The sequence below is a fragment of the Triticum aestivum genome, chromosome 4D, assembly GCF_018294505.1.
Source record: "Triticum aestivum cultivar Chinese Spring chromosome 4D, IWGSC CS RefSeq v2.1, whole genome shotgun sequence".
Lineage (NCBI taxonomy): Eukaryota > Viridiplantae > Streptophyta > Magnoliopsida > Poales > Poaceae > Triticum > Triticum aestivum.
The window spans coordinates 293,706,753-293,729,107 of record NC_057805.1 but is presented as its reverse complement, the minus strand read 5'-3'; the positions used below and the strand labels follow the sequence as shown (position 1 = coordinate 293,729,107).

At 44.6% G+C, this 22,355-nt stretch overlaps 2 protein-coding genes across 3 annotated transcripts; one reads left to right on the top strand and one right to left on the bottom strand.

Annotated features, from left to right (window-relative positions):
- The first annotated feature begins 8,369 nt into the window (after window positions 1-8,369).
- Window positions 8,370-18,890, top strand: LOC123097508 (uncharacterized). Of its 2 annotated transcripts, none has more exons than XM_044519274.1 (28): window positions 8,370-8,674; window positions 8,765-8,960; window positions 9,054-9,205; window positions 9,921-10,040; window positions 10,139-10,270; window positions 10,442-10,637; window positions 10,717-10,894; window positions 11,198-11,319; window positions 11,423-11,514; window positions 11,749-11,779; window positions 11,939-11,999; window positions 12,272-12,420; window positions 12,561-12,631; window positions 12,716-12,886; window positions 12,992-13,060; window positions 14,268-14,366; window positions 14,454-14,543; window positions 15,050-15,125; window positions 15,208-15,313; window positions 15,411-15,486; window positions 15,881-16,060; window positions 16,675-16,797; window positions 16,889-16,972; window positions 17,097-17,281; window positions 17,376-17,514; window positions 17,596-17,655; window positions 18,115-18,219; window positions 18,329-18,890. In XM_044519274.1, exons 1-28 carry the CDS (start codon window positions 8,534-8,536, stop codon window positions 18,440-18,442), a joined length of 3,318 nt encoding a protein of 1,105 aa, XP_044375209.1. In that variant the 5' UTR covers window positions 8,370-8,533; the 3' UTR covers window positions 18,443-18,890. The 2 variants fall into 2 exon arrangements, with proteins under 2 accessions (XP_044375209.1, XP_044375208.1); XM_044519273.1 differs by having other exon boundaries at window positions 11,743-11,779.
- A 1,345-nt stretch (window positions 18,891-20,235) lies between these two features.
- LOC123097507 (protein LURP-one-related 11) lies at window positions 20,236-21,314 on the bottom strand. The gene has a single exon (XM_044519272.1). The coding sequence runs from the start codon at window positions 21,188-21,190 to the stop codon at window positions 20,414-20,416; it is 777 nt and encodes a 258-aa protein (XP_044375207.1). The 5' UTR covers window positions 21,191-21,314; the 3' UTR covers window positions 20,236-20,413.
- Window positions 21,315-22,355: the final 1,041 nt, after the last annotated feature.

Sequence of the window (22,355 nt, the reverse complement as noted above, 5' to 3'; positions counted from 1 at the left end):
CCGAAGGTCTGAGGTAAACTACTCACACATCATCGGAGAGGCTATGGTGTTGATGTAGAAGCCTCCGTGATCAATGCCCCCCGGGCAGGACGCCGGAAAAGGTCCCAAGATGGGATCTCACGGGTACAGAAGGTTGCGGCAGTGGAATTAGGTTTTCGTGGATGCTTCTGTTGGTTTGGGGGGTACGTAGGTATATATAGGAGGAAGAAGTACGTCGGTGGAGCAACGTGGGCCCCACGAGGGTGGAGGGCGCGCCCAGGGGGTAGGCGCGCCCCTGCCTCGTGCTCTCCTGGTTGCTTTCTTGGCGTAGGGTCCAAGTCCTCTGGATCACGTTCGTTCCGAAAATCACGTTCCCGAAGGTTTCATTCTGTTTGGACTCGGTTTGATATTCTTTTTCTGCGAAACACTAAAATAGGCAAAAAGCAGCAATTTGGGCTGGGCCTCCGGTTAATAGGTTAGTCCCAAAAATAATATAAAAGTGTATAATAAAGCCCGTTAAACATCCAAAACAGAATATAATATAGCATGAAGTCATAAAAAATTATAGATACGTTGGAGACGTATCAAGCACCGGAAGAACCAAGGTATTGGTTTTGAACGAAAGTTCAATGCCAATAGAGTTGAGTGAGAAGAAGATCAATACCCCAAGACGAAGTTTGTTCCTCAACAAGAGAAGTATGACCCCACTTCTTTTGAGGGAACACATGCTCAAGATGATCTTCCACCACAAGACCACAAGCTAAAGGCCAAGGACAAGCTTCAAGAAGAGATTGACTCATTTGAAGATCCACCTCAAGCTTTGGTCAAATGGGTTCCCAAGACTTCATCAAGTTCTACTTCATCGAGTACTACTACAACTCCAAGGACTCCCATCAAGTTGATGTGGGTCCCAAAGAAGAAGAACTAGAGAGTTCTTGAGGGTGACTCCGCCAACAAACTTCACTCATATTCATTTATAGTAAGGACTTGTGCAACCAACTTCAATATCTTGCACTAGTTCATGGAGTCACAAACCCTCTTAATAGTACGACAAGGGACAAGGTATCCAATGCATTCATGGACATTATCTTGTGTGCATTTCATTCTATGTCTATGGATATCCTTGTTTGTTCCTTGTGGGACTAATCCATGTAGGTATTGAAAGTGCGAAACTCGAAGGATTGCTCCCAACTCTTGATGGTCTACATCAACACTGAGCATCTACATTCACAACATCTACATGAAGTCATCATCGACAAAACCCAAGGTTAGTTCATCCCTCTCTGGGGGGATATCACATCTAGGGGGAGTTCTACTCTAAAAAAATTGAGCCAAAGCAACTCTAATGATGTGAACGCATTAATGCTTTATGTAAAAGTGGTAACCCCACTTGTGCTTAAACGATGAGTATGCCCTACGATCAAATGTTCTCATTTAGATTCTAAGTCAATATACTCATATAAAGATGACCATGTCATCGCCCATTGCTTGATAGTTGCTAGTGTTGGTTGTGCATGTTTGACACGTATTCTATTTGCTATTTCATTGTGTGAGCATGTTGTTATGCATATTTCTCATTCGAGGACATCCAATTGTAGTTTGATTGGTTTGGTTTTATTTGGCCAGTTGGATGTACAAGAATGCTTAAGCACCTTCTCTAGTTATCTATCTCATCTTGTCTCGAATTCTATTCATGCTATACCCCTCCACCACCACTTACTCAGAGAGAGAGAGCCATCAGAATGAACAACTTCCATTACTCATTTTCTAAGAAGAGAACCACCTACTCATATGTTGAGGTCAAGAGATTCCAATCCAACCATTTGAACCTTGATTTCTAGCCTTTCGCGAGTTGCTTTCCATTCATTCTCTCATCCACCAAAACCAAATATGCGAGAGAGTGTTTGAGTGTTGGGGAGACTATCATTTGAAATACAAGAGCAAGGAGTTCATCATCAACAACACTGTCTATTGCCTTTTGGAGAGTGGTGTATTCTAAATTGGTTAGGTGTCAGTTGAGAGCCTCCAAGAGATTGTGGTGCTGAACCAAGTAGCTTGTAAGGGTAAGGAGATAGCATACTTCGTGAAGATCTACCCGAATGAGGCTAGTCCTTCGTGGGTGTAAGCCATGATGGGACAGACAAAGTTGTTTTTTCGTGGACCCTTCGTGGGTGGAGCGCTCTGTGGATTCGCGCAACCGTTACCCTCCGTGGGTTGAAGTCTTCATCGACGTGGCAAAAATCATCGTGTCTTCATTGCGTTTGAAATCTCCGACCTCTCCTTTAGATTCATATGCAAAGTCTTTACTTTCAGCTACACAACTCTTAGACTTGCATGTGTAGCGTGTACTTGACTTGGTAGACTTGCTAAAACTTGCCTACATCCAAAATTGGAAAAATGATAAGTTTTATTTGGTCAAGTAGTCTAATCACCCCCTATAGATATACTTTCGATCCTACAAGAAGACTCTGGGCGATGTATGGGAGCCCGCTGGAGGTCTCGTAACCGTTTCCTGCGACCTCCGCCACGCTCGAGGGCTACTGACAGGGTCCTATACCAGGATGGCTAATGCCAAGGAGCCCGGCCTCATCCAAGACATGGGCCCACCATGCCCAGACAACCCTAGGAGGCGAAGACGACCTTCGTAGTCCCCAAGAATAGAGGGCGGCAGCGCTCTAGATCGCATCTGCCATGTATGTTAGAGTAGTCATTATGGTATACGACTTCTAGTCCAAGTCAGTTTTGTACCCCTACCCCAAGTCGGTTTGTACCCTCTTATATATTCTTGTATGCCACACCAAATCATCAATAAGCAACAGTTTTATTCAGCTTTCATGGTATCAGATACCGGTCCCAGGGTTTAGGGTATGGCTCCGCCAACGCCACCGCCGCCGCCGCCGCCCGGCTACTTCGAGCACCGGGCCGCACTCATCGCCAAGGCTGCCAACGCCGCGGCCGCTTCTCTCTCGGCCCTCACCATAGCTCCACAAAACTACCCTGCACCCATCCTCGCCGCACCAATATCTCTTGCTGACACAATCTCCGACGTCAGCCCCTACATCCCCATAGTTCTTGATCTCGCCGCCCACAACTACTACCATTGGAGACATCTCTTCGATCTCCACCTTGGCCGCTGCAACCTGCGCTCGCATGTCGCCGCCAACTGTCTTCCCCGCCCTGACGATCCGCAATGGTTGAAAGACGATCTCGCGATCGTCCAGTGGTTCTACACCCGCATCACCACCGAAATCTTCAACATGCTCGATCACGACGGCGCCACCGCTGCCAACATCTGGCACTCCCTCCGTCAGCTCTTCCAAAGCAATACCGACGCTCGGAAAAACGCTCTCCACACCGAGCTTCGCAATATGGTGCAAGAAGACGCCCCGATGAACCTGTTCTGCCAGCGCGTTAAGACCATTGGTGATGAGCTCCGCGAACTCGGCGATACAGTTAGCGACTCACAGCTAATCAATATCGTCGTCGTCGGCCTCAGCGAAGACTTTGACAAGCAAGCCTCGTTCATACCGATGATACGGCCCCCTCCTACCTTCGCTGAAGTTCGTTCCTTGCTACAACTCGCGGCGGAAACACAAGCTCGCAAGGACTCTCGCCCCAAGGTCTTTCATGCTGCGGCTCATCCTCCTCTGCCGTCTACACCAGCGCCGCCTTCCAGGCCGGCTCCTGCCGCCGGGCCGTCCGCATCGTCATCTGTTCAACCGCCCCCAGGCTGGCGTCCTAGTCCGAACTACCGCGGCAAAAACCCTATTTACAGGCCACCGTCGACTCATTCGGTTCCGCCTACGACATCACCAGCATCGAGTCCTGCACCACCCACTAGTGCTCCATCTGCGGTTGCATGGCGGCCTCCTCATGATCCTTGGACGGGGCTTGTTCAAGCATGGCCCATGCCCTGGTCCGCTCCGTCCACCCTCGGTGCTCCGTCGGCATACTCAGGTGCCTGGCAACCCGGCCTTCGGCCGCCTACTGGTGCTCCCGGGGTTCTCAACCCCCGACAGCCGGCCAATGCCTATCACGCCGCCCTGACGTATGCTTCTTATGGTCATTACAGCACCGACGGCGGCGCCTACTACACACCTCAGCCGGCCGTGCTCCCGACGCCACCCCCACCACAGCCGGCCAATGCCTACTACACTCCCCAGCCGGCCCTACTGCCTTCACCATCGTATCCGCCGGCACTGCTTCCGACGCCACCCTCACCTGCGACGCCGAGCTGGGATCAAGCTGCCTTTCTCCAGGCCATGAATAACTTTGCTGCACAAGGAAACTCAGGTACGGATTGGATCTTTGATTCAGGGGCCTCTAGTCATATGTCTGCATCTAGTAATTGGTTATCTTCTTGCACTAAATCTCCTTTCCCTTCCATTATCCTTGGAGATGGATCATCTATTCCTATATATTGTGTTGGTCAGGCTCAACTTCCCTCTTCCACCAAACCTCTTTTACTTCGTGATGTTCTAGTTGCACCCGCCCTCATTAAAAATCTTATCTCTATTCGCCAATTTACTTGCGACAATCTAGTTTCGGCTGAATTTGACCCTTTTGGTTTATCTGTGAAGGATTACCTGACCAAGGCCGAGATCGCTCGCTTCAATAGCTCCGGTGATCTTTATTCTCTTAATGGAGTTCCTGCCGCCACCCCTCCAACATCCATGCTGGCCTCCGTCGATCTCTGGCATCGTCGCTTGGGCCATCCCAACCCCGCCGTCTTAGCTTCTATGCTTAGTGAATTTACCATACCATGTAATAGGGACTCTCATAATTCTGTGTTTTGCGAGTCTTGTCAATTAGGCAAACATGTGCGTCTTCCCTTTAGTTCCTCTAGTTCTTGTAGCACTTATCCCTTTGAATTAATACATTGTGATTTATGGACCTCTCCCATTGCAAGTGTTTCGGGTTTTAAATACTACCTTGTTATCCTAGATGATTTCACCCACTTTGTCTGGACTTTTCCTCTACGCAACAAATCCGATGTCCATTCTCTTTTCCTTAATTTTCAATGCTATGTGTCTGTTCACTTCTTCCTCCCAATTCGCTTTATCCAATGTGACAATGGTCGCGAGTTTGATAACATTAAAAATCGTACTTTCTTCTTACAACATGGCATCCTGCTTAGGTTCTCATGTCCCTACACCTCCCCTCAAAATGGTAAAGCAGAACGCTCTCTTCGCACCCTCAATGATATAGTTCGCACTCTCCTCATTCAATCATCTATGCCTCCCAAGTTTTGGGCTGAAGCCCTACACATGGCCACCTTCCTTCTAAATATTCGACCTTCCAAAACTAAACCCAACACTACTCCCTATTATTCCCTCTTTCTTTCCCACCCCGACTACTCCGCGGTTCGTGTTTTCGGCTGTCTCTGTTTTCCCAATGCCTACGCCACTTCTGCAAATAAATTGTCACCACGCTCTATCCCATGTGCTTTTCTCGGCTTCTCTGACGAGCACAAAGGCTATCACTGTCTCGACCTTCACACCGGACACGTTCATGTCTCTCGTCATGTCATGTTTGCTGAGCACATTTTTCCTTTCTCACAACGCACTACTACACCATCCAACACCCCTAGCTCCGCAAACACCCCCTCTCCCCGTCCTTTCCAACTATATACTCCCCTACCTGCCGAACACAACTTATCACCACCACCATTAACACCCACCATAGCCAATCCCAACCATACACTCACCCCACCTGAGACGTCCCCAACACCCCCGACCCCTGCTCCCTCCCCAACACCCCCGGCCCCTACTCCCACTCCACCACCCAGCCCTGCTCCCACTCCACTACCCAGCCCTACTCCTTCGTCCGACTCTTCCGCTGCGCCGGACTCACCAGTACCCACCTTACCCCCTCGTGCTATTCCTATAGCAGCCCCAATTAATGACCATCGCATGCGTACTAGGGCCAAATCAGGATTTCATCAACCCCAAGACCGCCTAAACCTTCATACCTCCGTATCTCTCACTTCTCTTCCAAAGAATTACAAAACTGCTCTACTTGATCCCAATTGGGCCGCTGCCATGCAAGAAGAATATAATGCTTTACTTCAAAACAACACCTGGCAACTTGTTCCTCGTCCTCCCAATACAAATATTGTTTCTGGCAAATGGATTTTTCGCCAAAAGTTCCACTCCGATGGGAGCCTCTCACGATATAAAGCCAGGTGGGTTTGTCGTGGCTTTTCTCAGCAACAAGGAATTGATTACGAAGAAACCTTCTCTCCTGTTGTTAAACCTAGCACCATTCGCACCGTTCTTAGTGTTGCTGTCTCCTCTTCATGGCCCATTCACCAACTTGATGTTAAAAATGCTTTCCTCCATGGTTCCCTTCAAGAAACTGTCTACTGCCAGCAACCTCTGGGTTTTGAAAATCCATCCTTTCCAACTCATGTATGTCTTCTTCAGAAATCTCTCTACGGTCTTAAACAGGCCCCACGAGCTTGGTTTCAACGCTTCTCCTCCTTCATTCAAACAATAGGCTTCACTCCATCTCTCTCCGACGCCTCTCTTTTTGTGTATCATCAAACTTCTGACACTGCCTATTTACTTCTCTATGTAGATGATATCATTCTTACCGCCTCCTCTCAAAAGTTCTTAGATCATATTGTCTCTTTTCTTAGATCTGAATTTTCTATGACTGACCTAGGACTCCTTCATCATTTCTTAGGCATTGCTGTTGTTCGAGATTCCTCCAGCCTTTTTCTTTCCCAACGCTAGTATATTCTTGATCTTCTTAATCGTGCTGGTATGCTTGACTGTCAATCATCTCGCACTCCTGTCGATACTAGTTTTAAACTTTCGGCTATCGGTGAACCCTTTTCCGATCCTACTCTCTATCGTAGCCTAACAGGTGCTCTCCAATATCTCACCATTACTCATCCTGAAATCTCTTTTGCTGTTCAACAAGCATGTCTCTATATGCATGATCCCCGGGTTCCTCACTATAATCATGTTAAACGCATTCTTCGGTATTTAAAAGGAACTCTCAATCATGGTCTCCACCTCAATAATTCTTCTCCAAACTCGCTTACCGCATACTCTGATGCAGACTGGGCTGGTTGTCCTGACACTCGAAGGTCCACTTCCGGTTTTTGTGTTTTTCTTGGTAACAATTTGATTTCTTGGTCTTCGAAAAGACAGGTTACAGTCTCACGTTCGTCGGCCGAGGCTGAGTATCGCGCTGTGGCACATGCCGTTGCAGATACAATCTGGATTCGGCAGTTACTCTCCGAGCTACACAGGCCTATTGAGCAGGCCACTATTGTCTACTGTGACAACATATCAGCAGTCTACATGACCAGCAATCCAGTTCAACACCGACGCACAAAGCATATTGAGATTGATATTCATTTTGTTCGTGAAAAGGTTGCTCTTGGTCAGGTTCGGGTGCTTCATGTTCCCTCTACGGCTCAGTTTGCTGACATTTTCACCAAGGCACTGCCTACTAAGCCGTTTCAAGATATCTGTTTCAGTCTCAACGTCGTCGAGCCTGCCGTTGATACTGCGGGGGGATGTTAGAGTAGTCATTATGGTATACGACTTCTAGTCCAAGTCAGTTTTGTACCCCTACCCCAAGTCGGTTTGTACCCTCTTATATACTTTTGTATGCTGCACCAAATCATCAATAAGCAACGGTTTTATTCAGCTTTCAATGTAAACCCTAGACCTCTCTTGCCTATATAAAGGGAGGTCCAGGGAACTCATTCATCATCTATCCACAGATAGGAAAACTCTCGGTAGGAATCACATTCACCACTATAACCCCTCGCACGAGGTATCCTTTCATTATAAATCATCAAAAGCACCAGGACGTAGGGTATTACTCTTCGAAGGTTCAAATCTGGATAAACCCCTCGTGTGAGCTCCGATTCATGACTTTCAGCTACGTTTGAACCCCTACAGAGGGATTTGGCGGTATTTTGCACCCTCGGCGTATTCTATATAAGCCACCAATAGATAAAGTTTGTGGATGTGTGGGAGAAGGATGAGATGAGACCCAAGGTCGTCCTAAATCGTGGAAGTACTGGTAGGAGAGGGATGAGTTGAGGCCCACATGGTATCGTCCGGCAGAAGGAGTATATTATTATATAGTAATAATAAAAGCAAGAGAGCCGAGGTCAACGTCCGTAAACGGGCAGGGTGCCGAAACGAGAGCCTCTAAAACCGAATCGAATCGAATCACTTAACTTTTCCCGTTTTAACGTTAGGAACCCCCTACGGAACCGCCAATAACTCGGCACGCAATGCCGACGGACCCGACCCGTCCACCACCCGATAGATAAAATTGGCCGGGAGCCCCCTGGGGATCAATCCTAATCGCTTGCCGACCCTCGACAGCACAGTCTAACCTGTCGCGCCGCTGCCGTATCATTGGTGGTCGCCGCGGCGCCGCCTATTATATTGCCCCTTCGATTTCCTTTCTGCCTTCTTTTTCTCTCCGCGACGCAACAACGCCAACGTTTTGGTTCCTTCCTTCCTTCCTTGCCTGCTTTCGTCTCCTCTCCTCTCCACGCCCGCCGATCCCACAGGGAACGATGGTCGACACCAGGCGGAGCGCCGCGGCCAAGCGCCCCTCGGACGACGACGACAAGGGCTCGCCGCCGCCGCCGTCCGACCAGGCGCCGGGGGCCGAGGCCCAGTCGTCGGGCGCCCGCAGGCCCGGCAAGCGCGCCAAGGTCCGGATCTCCCCCCTGCATGCGCCGCGCTCGCTTTTCGCTCGCCTTGATCCGCCCTTGCTCATCACACGACGCTCTTCTTCTTCGCAGGCTACGGCGCCCGAGGAGGATACCACCAAGACGGCCGCGCCGGCGACAGATGCGGCCGAGGCGGCGGCTGAGGCGGCTATCGCCACCGGTCCGCCGGTCGCACCGCCGGACACCACCGGCCTCCAGGCGCTCACCGGCGCCATGGACAGGCTGGAGGCCTTCCTGAGGTCAGGGGAGGCGGCGTCGAATTCGGACGGTACGAGCCTAACCTTTTGGATTCTGCTGGCGCCCAAAGACGTGCCTTTTCGGCTGGGGCCTTTGGGTCTGATGATTTTTCTCGCTTGCGTAGGGCATAAGCGTGGCGCCGCTGACAAAGATTTATCCGCAATGTTGAAGAGGGCCAAGGATTTGTCTGCCAAGGCCACATCCAACAAACGCCAGGGCGCACTGGGCAGCAGGCGCCAGGAGCCCTGGTGCAGGCTAATCTCACAGTATGCCACGGTGCGTCTTCTTTCTCATCAAATCGAATTGCTTTCACTTCCTTTTTTCCCTATGCACTTAGAATATACTTATGCCAATACCATCATCAGCACTTCTCTGCTTATACAAAACGCCTGCTGTTAAACCTCGTCTTCCCTCTCAGAATAGTTGTTTTGGCAAACAATCTCTTTTAGCGAAAGCATTTCATTTCAGGCTGAAGTGTGTATTTCCACACCGTTACACGAAACCCTTGATTTTCCAACCAATATGTTTGCTGAATTGCTCGCTCCTCTTTCATCACTTTGGGATGTATTCAGCATCTCATAGAAATATATCTCTTGAGTGTCCTGGTCCTGCGTCCTGAATTGAGATATATTTATACATTCTTTGCTGTGTTCTCTCTGGTCTCTACTAGTAGAGACATACAATGTTGGATTATGGAAAATTTGCAATCAGATAACTTGTCAAACACCGTGCTTACTGTTCGGCGCATTGTGTTTTTGCTACTTCTTGAGCTTTGGTGTCAACTTCCTGGTATCAATCTTAAAAAAAAATGGTTTGGAAGTAGTGATGTTATTGACTTATATTGTACAAATTCAAGTCTAACCTTCAAGGTTAATTGCCTAAATATTTGTATTTCATTATTTTGATTAGAAGAGACTACATAATACCTAACAAATTCATCACATACTAGCAGCTCTTCATTTAGTTGACTGCATTTCTATTCGTTTTGCAGGATCCTTCCCTTCCTATTCATTCCTCCTATTTTACTGTTGGTTATGGAGCACAATATGATTTGAGACTGGGCGAGTCATCTACTAGCTCACTTGTTTGTAAACTGAAGCTTGCTACTAAGGTATAAATTTTCTTGCAAAATTTATGAGTTACAGTGTTATGCACTTGGTTTACCTCCTATTTACCCCTCTTTTTTTTATGTTGACCTTTTGATATCAGCGAGGTGCTCTACTTGAAATACACGAGCCCAAAGTTGTTCGTGTAAATGGCAAGGCTTTGGACAAGAATGCTAAAGTTACCTTAAATGGAGGGGATGAAATTGTCTTCAGTTCACCTTTGAGGCGTGCTTACGTATCCTTTATTTTATTGCCTGCCGTCTGTATGCAGCAGATAGGTTGCTGGTTCAGCTTGTGGTCTACACTGATGAAGGGGCTTTGGTTCTATTGTTCAGTTGAAGTAGTATGCAATGGTTAGGCAAATAAAGTTGTTGCTGTTTGAAGTCCTTAATTAATGTGATGATAGATATTTCAGCAACACCAGCAGGATAAATCAAGCACTTCAGCGTTTTCCTCTACTTGCAGTAGTATCCATCAGGGGCAACATTCACTTATCAAAGATATTCAAGATCATCTGTCATCTAAAGGACCCAAATTACCATCCTTTTACTTTGGTAAAAGCCGACCTCCATTGACTCCATTGACTCCATTGATGCCTATTGGTGAGACTAATGTATTTTATTTTAAATTTGCACTTTATTGTGGTATAAAAAGGCTGCTAAGGTAAATCACCTTTTGCAGGATCATCTGCGGATCCAGATATATTTGGTAGTTTCTGTAAAACAAGGGAGGACCAGTCTAACTCTGAAGAAAGTACACAGTCTGCCCGGTCTCAACTATCAAAGGAGGATCTAAAAAATGCAACACATGATGCTAGTGACATATCTGAGTCATTTGATAATTTTCCATATTATCTAAGGTAAATTCTTATGATATCTTGTAAATATACTTAGTTATTACATGTGATATTGGTCTGTCCTCATCTGGGGTATGGAGTTGGTAAATATATGGCTTCTGTGCATCATAATTTTGAACATGTGTAAGATGCTCGGTTGTTCAGCATATGTTGCTCCTATTCCCTAGTATTACTAATTGCGTGATGGATTAGGATACTTGGACAATCTGTATGATGATCTCTTTGTTAGCGATCACAGATGTAATGTGTTGGTTTAATTTTGTCCCATGATTAAGAACAGTGTCCTGATACTAGTTGTCTTTGCAGCGAGGATACCAAATGTGCTCTTCTGTCATCAGCATTTGTGCATTTACAATGCAAAGACTATATTGAGTTTACCAGACACATTTCTTCTCTCGGTCAACGAGCATTGCTATCCGGTCCGGCAGGTATCTACCGTGCACTTGTTGTAAGCTTGGTATTGTATTGTAGCTTTGCTAATTTTACAAAGATCTGTACAAGTATATTAAGTGCAGCAACCTATCTTTACAGGGACTGAGATCTACCAACAATATCTGGTGAAGGCACTTGCAAAACATTTCGGTGCAAGGTTGCTCACAGTCAATTCTTCAATGCTGTTCGGTGTAAGCTTCTTAGCAATCACCCACGTTTTCTTATCGACATTACTGTTTGTTCTCTGTTTTCTTTATCAACTCATCGACATAAATGGTTTACTCATCTTCCTGTAGTTCGTTTTGCAAAAAAGACAAAAAAACCTTGCTTTTGTGTGATTCCCATAAGAGTAGTCTGTATTTTGTTTGGTAATATATTTAACTAATTGAGAAACTCAAAACATATATTTCTTGTTTTAGGGGCAGACTTCCAAGGAATTAGAGTCATACAAAAAAGGTAAGAACATTGATATTTTACGATATTTTGTAGGCCATCGTCTTTTTCTGGTGCAAGTTTATGGCTGATCAGTAGTATCAATGATACTCTGGAACATGGTTCAAATGTTTCGGTATGTCTGTAAAATAAATGTCATTGATAATCTGATATTTTGTTCAGGTGATAGAGTGAGGTACATTGGTTCATTACTGCCGACAAACGTTATCCTTGACGGACATAGGTATTCATTGTCTTGGCACTATTTGCACTTCCTGCAACTATTTGCAGTCATTCTATTTTGAATGAAATTGTTTGATGTTTTGGTTCAACGAACAAAATAAAGAGGGTGCAATTTTTTTGATTTGTCTACTGTCTTTCGTTGCTTCCTGAGGTTTATGAAGATGTGGATATCTCGTCCTGGGAAAGCATACAAACTTCTCATTGTTGTTATTACCTGCAACTTAATGTTCTATAATGCTGCCTCTGGCTGATGTTAGATTGTTTGATCTGTAGTCCTCCAGAATTTGGCTCGCTAGGTCAAATATGTCTTCCTTTCGAAGAAAATAGATCATCAAAGGTTGGGGTAAGGTTTGATGAACAAATCCCAGGAGGTATTGATCTTGGAGGCAGTTGTGAAGTTGATCATGGCTTATTTTGTTCAGGTTAGTCTTTGGTGTGTTCATTTTTTTTCTAAAGAAATGACGATAAATTGAGTGTTGCTAGTTGTGCTTAAATTTATGGTTACAGTGAAGTTCAGTTCAGTTCAGTTGCTTATTTGAATTCCAATCTACTGTCATTCCAGTTGATTCTTTATGCCTCGACAGTCCAGGATGGGAAAATAGATCCAAGCACCCATTTGATATGATCATTCAGGTATGTACATCTATGCATTAATTTTAGTCATGATCTGCATCAATGTTATTTTTGCTTTCCTTATTAACTGTGTGTGTTCCACAGTTTATCTCTGAAGAAATACAGCATGGTCCTATGGTCCTATTTCTGAAGGACACAGAAAAAATATGTGGGAATAATGATTCCTATTATGGTCTGAAGAGCAAGCTTGAACATTTCCCGGCAGGTGTCTTTATTGTTGGTTCTCATATCCAGCCTGACAGTCGCAAAGAGAAGGTACTGTTTGTAGAGTTTGTTTATTGTGATCTATGAATGCTCATTGTAAATCTTTTGCGTGGTTAACTTGTCACTTATAGCTAACAGAGATACTTGCACATGCAGGCAAATGCGGGGTCTCTTTTCCTTTCAAAGTTCCCTTATAGCCAAGCAATTCTTGACCTTGCATTGCAGGTAGCTTTTAATTGTATTGTACCAAATATTACCATTTGTTGCGAAAATAGTTTATGTTTATGACCTATATTAGTTTTTTCAGAACTTTAATTAGCTAGCAACAGGGGTACAATCAGCGTTTAACGCCATTTCAATTTCCCTTGGGTAGTTTCGCAGCCAAACTGTAGTTCTACCTGCACCCTACCTTGCTTAGCTAAGTCATGACTAATGGCTATCCTGCACACACACACACACATCCGTTTCCCTCATCATCTCACATATAACACTAAAACATACCTATATTAGTTAACTGTGTTGGAAATAATGTTTCTCGTTCGGGAATTCCTTTCGCAGGAAATATGTGGGACCTCAGTTCAACCTTGGACCAATTTTTTCCCTTTTTATGTATCTTCCTTTGGCATTGTCAGGCCAGATTTTTTCTGTGGGTTGCACATTTGACAATCAATACACATAATTTTATAGTCTTGCATGATGGTTTCATACCATCACAAATCCAACATTAAGTTTGAAATTTGCCAATAGTACCATACAAGTGGACCCATGGGTTGCGTTTCACGATGATGAATAGTGGATGCCTGAAGGGCTGATTCCTTGAAGTTCTTCAAAATTTTGGGTGTGCCGGTGCATGCACAGCATTCCCCTAGTATGGCTTCTCTTTTTCCGGTGTCATCATTGGCATATAGGACACACCAATCCTAAGAGTAATACGTAAACCTACGAAGAAGATACTTAGCCTTTTTTTGACGAGTCTGGTAGTGTTCGGTTCCCAGCCTCAGTTTGTCACGCCTAACCTTGTGGGCACAAGTGACACTATTTCTTAGGTATGTGTTCCTGACCACAGCTGTGGCTGGCCACTTTATTACTCATGAGTGACACTATTTCTTAGGTATGTGTTCCTGACCACAGCTGTGGCTGGCCACTTTATTACTCATGTAGTGCATGTGTCATACATATAACCTTTTGCCAACTTTTGCTACACTTGTGCCTCCATTATTGCCAGGAACACTTTTGTGGCAAACTAGTGCGACATCATGCATTTAGGAACAGCGTTTTTTTTAATTCTCTGTGGCTTCTTTTGTAGATCTTTTCCATCATTTGACTTCTAATTGTTAAAAAAACTAGGCGACGTGCACGTTATGATTTCAGAAGTCTTCATTCTCCACCACATTGGTGCTTTCTTGTTACAAACTGACACAAGGAAATGCAGGACTTGGATCGAGTACATGATAAAAGTAAGGAAATGTCAAAGGGGATGAGGCATCTAACAAAGATTTTCCCAAATAAAGTGACGATCCAACCACCACAAGTATGTTACTCGAGTTAATCTGAAAGAATAGTTCATCTCGTGTGTAGTCCCTTCTGTCATCTTAACATCTGGAAGAACTGTTTACAGGATGAAGTTGAGCTTTCACGGTGGAACCAGATGTTAGATCAAGATATCGAAATTCTTAAAGCAAATGATAACACTTCAAAAATACGCTCTGTAAGTCACAGTTCTAAAAACATTTCTCACCTAAGTATGTTTGCAATTATTTGTTTACGAGTATACTCTGTTGTTTTCATTAAATGTTCTGGGTACTGTTTATCTTTCTTTAATCTGTTGTTTTGTTTGAACTAGTACTGTTTGTGTTTTCTAAATTATAAATAAAGATAAGCATATAGCGCCGGTCTTGGCTTTGACATCTGTTCATGTTGCATACCTTGAAGCTTATGGTGCTGCACTATTTTATTATTCTTATTCATCTCTAGATTTGTGTCAAAGCATGTAACAGTTTCAGAAATTCTGTGAGTAACTAGAGATATATAGCTTCTCTTTTACCATCTACCGGGAGCTAAGCAGGTGGGTATGTTTTGATAGGATTATCATTGACTTTGCTATAATGTTTCCAGTTTGGTTACTTAATGGACTCGTCACTCCCATGAACTTATTTGTTATTCTTAATTAGAATTTTATTGGTTTTGTTAATATCCGTGTGCAATTCCTTTCAGTTTCTAACGCGGATTGGCTTGGAATGCTCTGATCTTGAGGCAATATGTGTCAAGGATCGCACCCTTACAAATGAGTGTGAGTAGCATTTCTATTCAAGTTTCTGCCAAGTTACAATTTTGTCCAATTGCATGATGTGTTCATTATGTTTATTTTTCAGGTATTGATACAATAGTTGGTTTTGCTTTGAGCCATCAACTAAAGCACTTAACAGCTACAAACCCTGACCCTTCAATTGATTTGCAGTTTTCCCTATCTAGTGAAAGGTTCCCCATCTATTTTTTTGTTATCCATCAAGTTGACTACACAATTTATTCTGGTTCCTCATGAACTTAATCATTTAACCTTTATTGACCATTCCAGTCTGAAGCATGGAGTTGATATGTTGGAAAGTATCCAGTCTGGCCCTAAGACCAGCAACAAAAGGAAGTCACTTAAGGTATGCCTTCGTTTAGTATATCCACTTTCTTAAGCATTTGTACTGTTTTATGCATACTGTTCATGAAGGGACAGGCCTGGCGCAGTGGTGAGGTACTCCCCACTTGTGCCAAGAGGTCCTGAGTTCAACGCAACCTCTCTGCATTGCACTGTGCAGGGGTAAGGCTTGCCTTGTATAATCCTTCCCCAGACTCCCAACTGATGTGGGAGCTTCTAGCACTAGGCCTGTCCATTTTTTTAAGCATACTGTTCATCCAGCTCACTTGTATAGTTATGCTATGCACCTTCATGACTATTTCATCTATAGTAGCTGAGAGGAAACTATGCTACAGTGCTATAACTATATGAAATCATTACAAATGAATAGAGCTAACTGTTCTTTCCAACAATGCCAGGACATTGCTACGGAAAACGAATTTGAAAAGAGGCTTCTTGCCGATGTTATACCTCCAGATGAAATAGGAGTTACATTTGAGGACATCGGAGCACTGGAAAGTGTCAAGGAAACTCTGAAGGAGTTAGTGATGCTGCCCTTGCAAAGGCCTGAATTGTTTTCCAAAGGACAACTTATGAAGGTATATATTATTTATATACTTTAAAAGCTGTTTGAAAAATGGTATTTCTTGGTAAAGTTTCCGTATTGAAGTCAAATATTAATTAAACGCCAAAACTTTACCAAGAAATACTCCTCAAAAAGCAGGCTCTTAGGAACTTCTGTGTTTTTGTAGATATGCTATATTGTATGAACGTATCACTTCTCTTGCCTTTTGTCATTTAATATAAATCTAGCAAGTGAAGCAAGTTTAATCCCTTGGTGGTCAGTTGATCATAAACTAAAAGTTTATGCCTTTCACCTTTTGGTTTTCGGAGTTGCCCAATAAATAAGGCACCTAATAAACATGGTGAAAGAAGTTATATATGCCAATCTGAATAGCAAAATATAGCTACCACTCCCTCTGTTCCTTTATATAAGGTGTATTTGTTTTTTCAAATATCAAATGAGTGCATGTTTGACCGAGTTTTTAGAAAAATATATAGTTTCTACAATATGAAATTTAAATTTATACCATTTGATCCATCATAAAAAGTAGTTTCATATTATTTAGCAAAGTTATGATCATTTGTTCTGTTTATGAAATAGTGGAACCTTTTATCTCTAAGCTGACTATTGTTACTTCTGTTATGCTAGCCATGTAAAGGGATATTACTTTTTGGTCCGCCTGGTACGGGGAAGACGATGCTTGCGAAATCTGTGGCAACAGAGGCTGGTGCTAATTTCATAAACATATCAATGTCAAGTATATCCTCAAAGGTATTCCATTTGATAGGATTGGCTGATGTTTTGCCTTATTTCTGCATTCCGGGTGTTTGCGTCATCAGCTCTAAATCACCTGTTGTTGCAGTGGTTTGGTGAAGGAGAGAAGTACGTGAAAGCTGTGTTTTCACTGGCAAGCAAAATTGCTCCAAGTGTCATTTTCGTAGATGAGGTAAGCTAATGCAACTGTGACTATTTAATATCGATAATTTTGTTGCACTGTATGGGCACATACTTGCTAAGTTGTTAATTCTGAAGGGTGCTGCTTATTTTCTTGCCGTTTTTGCATTTTTTAGGTTGATGGCATGTTGGGTAGACGTGAGAACCCTGGAGAGCATGAAGCCATGCGCAAGATGAAAAACGAGTTTATGGTGAACTGGGATGGGTTAAGAACAAAAGATAAAGAACGCGTATTAGTCCTTGCTGCGACTAATAGGCCATTTGACCTTGATGAAGCTGTTATTAGGAGGCTTCCAAGGAGGTTATTTTTCAGTTCTTTCTTCGGATTCATATTCTGATACTCAGAGAAATTATAGTTTATTGACTGATCATTTTATGGAAATTGTTTTCTTTAGGTTGATGGTGAATTTGCCTGATGCATCAAATAGAAGAAAAATTATTAGCCTCATACTAGCCAAAGAAGATTTGGCAGATGACCTTGATCTTGAAGCCATTGCTAATTTGACGGAAGGATACTCGGGCAGTGATCTTAAGGTATTGTACTACTATAATGAGTCCTGCGGCAAACGCGTTTCTTTTCTACTATGCTCATGCTCTTCTGCAATTATTTTTCAGAATCTTTGTGTGACTGCTGCTCATCTTCCTATTAGAGAGCTCCTTGAAAAGGAGAAAAAGGTTACTTCTATCCTCCCAAACTTGTATAGTTTCTTTGTTATGTAGCCTTATGGTTGAAATTGTAATATACCCCCTCCGTTCCAAAATTGGTTTGACTGTCTGTACTTGACCTTTGACCATAAACCTCTGATGCATTATTGGACTAACTATTGGTCAAATCTTGAATCTGTACATCAAAAGCTACGCCTTATATTTTGCAAAAGAGGTACTCCCTCTGTCCCAAAATAAATGTCTCAACTTGACACTTACTTTGTGACAGAGGAAGTAGTATATACTCCCTCCGTTCCATATTACTTGTCGCTGATTTAGTACAACTTGTACTAAATCAGCGACAAGTAATATGGAACGGAGGGAGTAGATTAGTAATGAAATCAATGGAACATGACCATCTTCTGTATTTATATTTGACAGTGATGGATGATGTGAAATGGATTTGACCTTTTGTGTGTCCACTTGCAGGAGAGAGCTTTGGCAGAAGCAGAAAACAGACCATTGCCCCAATCGTGTTCTAGCAGTGATGTCCGTGCCTTGAGAATAAGTGATTTCAAACATGCACATGAACAGGCAAGTTAGCTATGCTGTATCATGCTAAGTATTTTTAAACCCTGATATAGAAGAAAGAAATTGTGCTGCCTGATAGAATGTCCTGACCTTGTATGTCACTTGCTTGTAGGTTTGTGCAAGTGTATCTTCTGATTCAACGAATATGAATGAGCTTGTTCAGTGGAATGATCTCTACGGAGAAGGTGGGTCGAGGAAAACGACAACGCTAAGCTACTTTATGTAGCGATGTTGAGAGCTTGTACATACATGATAAACCTTAGCACAGAGCAATGGCTGCGATTGGAGGGGGGCTACAGTAAAAAGAAGTGTAGGCATCTGCTGCTAGTCATCAGATCAAGAAGGGACCGTCATAGTGAGAGCAACGGAGGGATGCAAATCTGGTTGATGCCTTGTGGCAGGTCAACAACAGCACAGCTGACATGGCCTGCTCCAGCGCATCACCATCCAAAGGAGATAGATTTGTATTTGTAGCACCATCATGCTCGGGTCAGGGCCGGTTCATGCCGGCCATCGTTTTTCGTCGGTTATTATTGAGAAAATCTTTGTTTAGATTGCAAGTTGTAGAGCCTGTGCAAGTGTACAGTATGAATGAGCATCAGGTCAGGTCAATTAACTTGTTATTGTGGTCAGTTCAGGGAAATATTCATTTTATTAACCAGATTAATTTATTACTTGGTGTCGTAATCATCTTCTACGATTTGAGTCTCGCCCTGGAGAGATTTTTCTTTTCTTTTTTGTCATTAGTGGAGTTGATTATTTCATTTAGCCCCTTGGTGGCGCCGGCGTGCAGGATCACGCCACTGGGACGAGAATGATGTAGTTCTAGTGCATTTCCATTCTTGGTGTCGTAATCTTTGACGATTCAATATTTCTTGTCCTCGCCTGTGTGATTCTACTGGGAGAATTGTACTATGTATCATAATTGTGCAGGTGTATCCAGAAAGCTTTAAAAGAAATGGTTTTCTAATCTTCCACTTGAAGCTCTCCTTGAAACTTTTAATCCAAGAGAATTCTTGCATTTTCGTTCTTAACAATTTTCTAAACAATTTTTAGTATATATTTTCGGGCTTTCAGTTTATGTAGAGTTCATTATGTTTTGATACTTCACTGTGGATGTTGGACACCAGAAATAAATTTACTTTTTTTTCCTTTTGTCCAAGAAATCACACATTTAGTAAACTACATGTTTGTTGAGCTGATAAATATCCAGAAAATAGTTCGAGTAAATGAATCCTGTGCAAGAACAAGTTTGGGCGTTTCATCGAAATATGCATGCATATAAATTTTTGGGAAAAAAAATCCCAAGAGCCAAAAGGCTGCGTGCATGATCTTTTCTCTGTCTTATTCCTCTGGTCTCTGGTTTTCGAGTCTTTGCAAATATTTCTTTTTTGGAAAATGAGAATTCTTCCTCCGGACTTGCCGACATTCACATGGATCAAGTGGATGAGATCATTCCAGCAGTCTTACTTGCGATGGATCTGCACGTCTCATATTATTGTGACCTGAAGAATAGTCTAGTCGTCTCTCTCACAAATAATGGTCTTACATAGCTCATCTCTATAAACGTCGATGGTGAAGAAGTCGAAGTAGTTGGATCGAGGGCGATGAGTGATGACGATGACACTTGTGGGCGTGTTTGTAACGTTTTTGTGCCTGTTTCTTTTCACTTACTAACTGCACAATCCTCCTCCTCCTCCTCCTCCTCCTCTTCTTCTTCTTAAATGATGAAAATGAAAGTCTTTTGTCTTGTTGAAAAAAGGAAACGCTTTATCGCAAAAAAGGAAAAAGGAAACCCTTACTGAACCTCCAGAAGTTGAGCAGGAACCCTCATTGGTTTTGTGGTGCATGAATAGACAGCACAGCAAGTCTCCATTCAGTTAACTAGGCAAGAAGAAGAAAACACGGTTCTGCCATGACTGCTGGGTGCATGAAGCAGCCGATCGGTGGCCTCCTTGATCTTGAAGAAGCGCATGCAGCGTGCTTTGGATGGGGCGCCAAACATTTCCAAGGACATGATTGAACATAAACTTATTCTTGCTTAATTGATTGGCAGACCTCACGCCTAAACAAATCACGCCACAAAAGGTTTTCCAAAGAAAGAAAGAAAGAAGAAGACTGGTCTGCAGGATAGATGCATCTGAGCATGCATCTAACAAGAAAATTACACCCTGTCCCTGCACGTACGATGCGATGCTCACATGGAGTGGTTTATGAGGCCATGCACCACAAGGAGCCCCATGATGAGCGAGTGGTCCACGTTGGGCTCCACCACCAGCGTCAGCACGTCCTCGCCCAGGGACACCCCCGTCGCCGTCAGCTTCCTCTTCACCTCCGCCACCGCCAGCCCGGTGGCGTCGTCCACGATCCACGAGGCGCGCGCCGCCTGCTGCCGCCGCCTGCCGCCGTCCATCTTGTAGCGCACCGCCTGGCCGTCGCTCCTGAACTCGCAGCGCGGGCCGCGGCCCCACTTGTTGCTCACCACCGTGAACCACGGCCGCCCTCGCCCCCGCGGCGCGTCGCCGCGCTCGGGCTCCTCCCACCCGCCGCACCTGTACCCCTCCCACCTCCTGAACTTCTTGAGGACCTGGAGCACCACGCTCCCCGTGATGTCCATGAGGCACACGTCCACGGAGCGGTGGGAGCCGTAGTTGTCGACGCGGTAGACGATGCGGCCGCGGGAGTCGAAGACCGTGCAGCCGCTCCCGTTGAGCACCAGCGACTTCATCCAGATGGTGAACACCTCCCTCTGCTGGCTCCTGTGCTCTTCCCCTTCCCCTCCTTCCCCTTGGTCTTGGTCTTTGACGACTTGGCCTTCGCCGGCCGCCGCCGCTGGCTCCTCAGCCGGAGGAGCACCGGCGGCCGGCGTGTCTTCTAGAAGTAGCCGCTTCTGCGACGAACAGGAGGCCGAGGAGTGTACCTTGACCTTGGGCGTCCAGAGTTCAGCACCAAGGCACCACCTTGCGCCTCCCATGAGTGGCCCGCACAGATTAACTCTTCCACTACTTGATTATGGGAGGTATGGGGGTTTCTGTAACCATTGAGGTCCGAGTGTGTGTGTGTATATATTTATACACACACACACACACGCAACTACACAAGAGAGAGAGAGAGAGAGAGAGAGAGAGAGAGAGAGAGAGAGAGAGATTATATTAGCTTAAACGTGTGGGAGATAGAGATAGGCAGTAGTAGAAGCGTTTGTTTTCTGGCCTGCATTGAGGTCGTCAGCCGTACTCCACTTACCGCATTTGATTTATGTCATCCTTATCAAGTTGGCACACATTACTAGCTACCCCGGCCTGTATATCTATAGCTGATGCGGAGACTTTTTTTGTAATCCCAACTAGTGCTTACTGCTACGTACGTACGTACTGATTAGTGATTACAGTAGTAGTATTTCGTTGGTGCAGCCTCCAGTCTGCACGCCACGGCAGGCTGTCACAGCAACAGTGTTACGATGCTTTGCCGACCAGCACTAGACTCCGGGGTCGCCTCTTGTCCCTTTGAATTGAATTGCTTCATTATTTGGAAATTATTAAGCAGGGTGCATGCATGCATGCATCTCGCTCGCCTACAATGCGCTTATATATTTGCCAGATTTTGATCTCTCCATATGGGTTGTATCATAGATTTGTATTGTGCGTGTATGATACCATTTTCATGGTGCGTAGGATCACACGACTCTGTTCGGTCTAGTTCCTTGTGGTGGAAACTGTCCATTTGGTTTTACCAGATTTAGATTTCTCACACCGCGTTCTATCATAAATTTGCATTATGCGTGCATGATGTTGTCTTCATAGTGCATAAGATCTTGCATAAGATCACACGACCTGAGTGTAGCTCAGTTCACTATAGTAAAAACGTATGTACCCCAAGAGTCAACTCTAAAAACCGACGCGCGGAAATGTAACATAGAATTTTTTTTCCGCCGGAGGGAAGACCACATGTTGCCCTCACGTCGCTCCTGCGAGCGACCGAGGGGACGCACCCGCCGCCGGCCTCTAGGCCTCCTCCTCCCCTCCCTCCCCTCGCTGCCGCCGGGCAAAGCCCGGTTGGTGCTGGCGGCGGCGGGGCCTCTTCTCTCCCTGGCGCGGCGGAGATCGGCGCGGGCCGGCATCCCTGCGTGGAGGCGCGTTGCT

What these genes read in the sequence shown, in the direction of transcription:
- LOC123097508 (XM_044519273.1), top strand. Translation starts at nt 8,534, where the DNA reads ATGGTCGACACCAGGCGGAGCGCCGCGGCCAAGCGCCCCTCGGACGAC. An exon ending in GTTATCCTTGACGGACATAG is followed by an intron (nt 12,000 to 12,271) that starts GTATTCATTGTC and finishes TTTGATCTGTAG; the next exon opens with TCCTCCAGAATTTGGCTCGC. An exon ending in GTGTCATTTTCGTAGATGAG is followed by an intron (nt 16,973 to 17,096) that starts GTAAGCTAATGC and finishes TGCATTTTTTAG; the next exon opens with GTTGATGGCATGTTGGGTAG.
- LOC123097507 (XM_044519272.1), bottom strand. Translation starts at nt 21,190, where the DNA reads ATGGGAGGCGCAAGGTGGTGCCTTGGTGCTGAACTCTGGACGCCCAAG.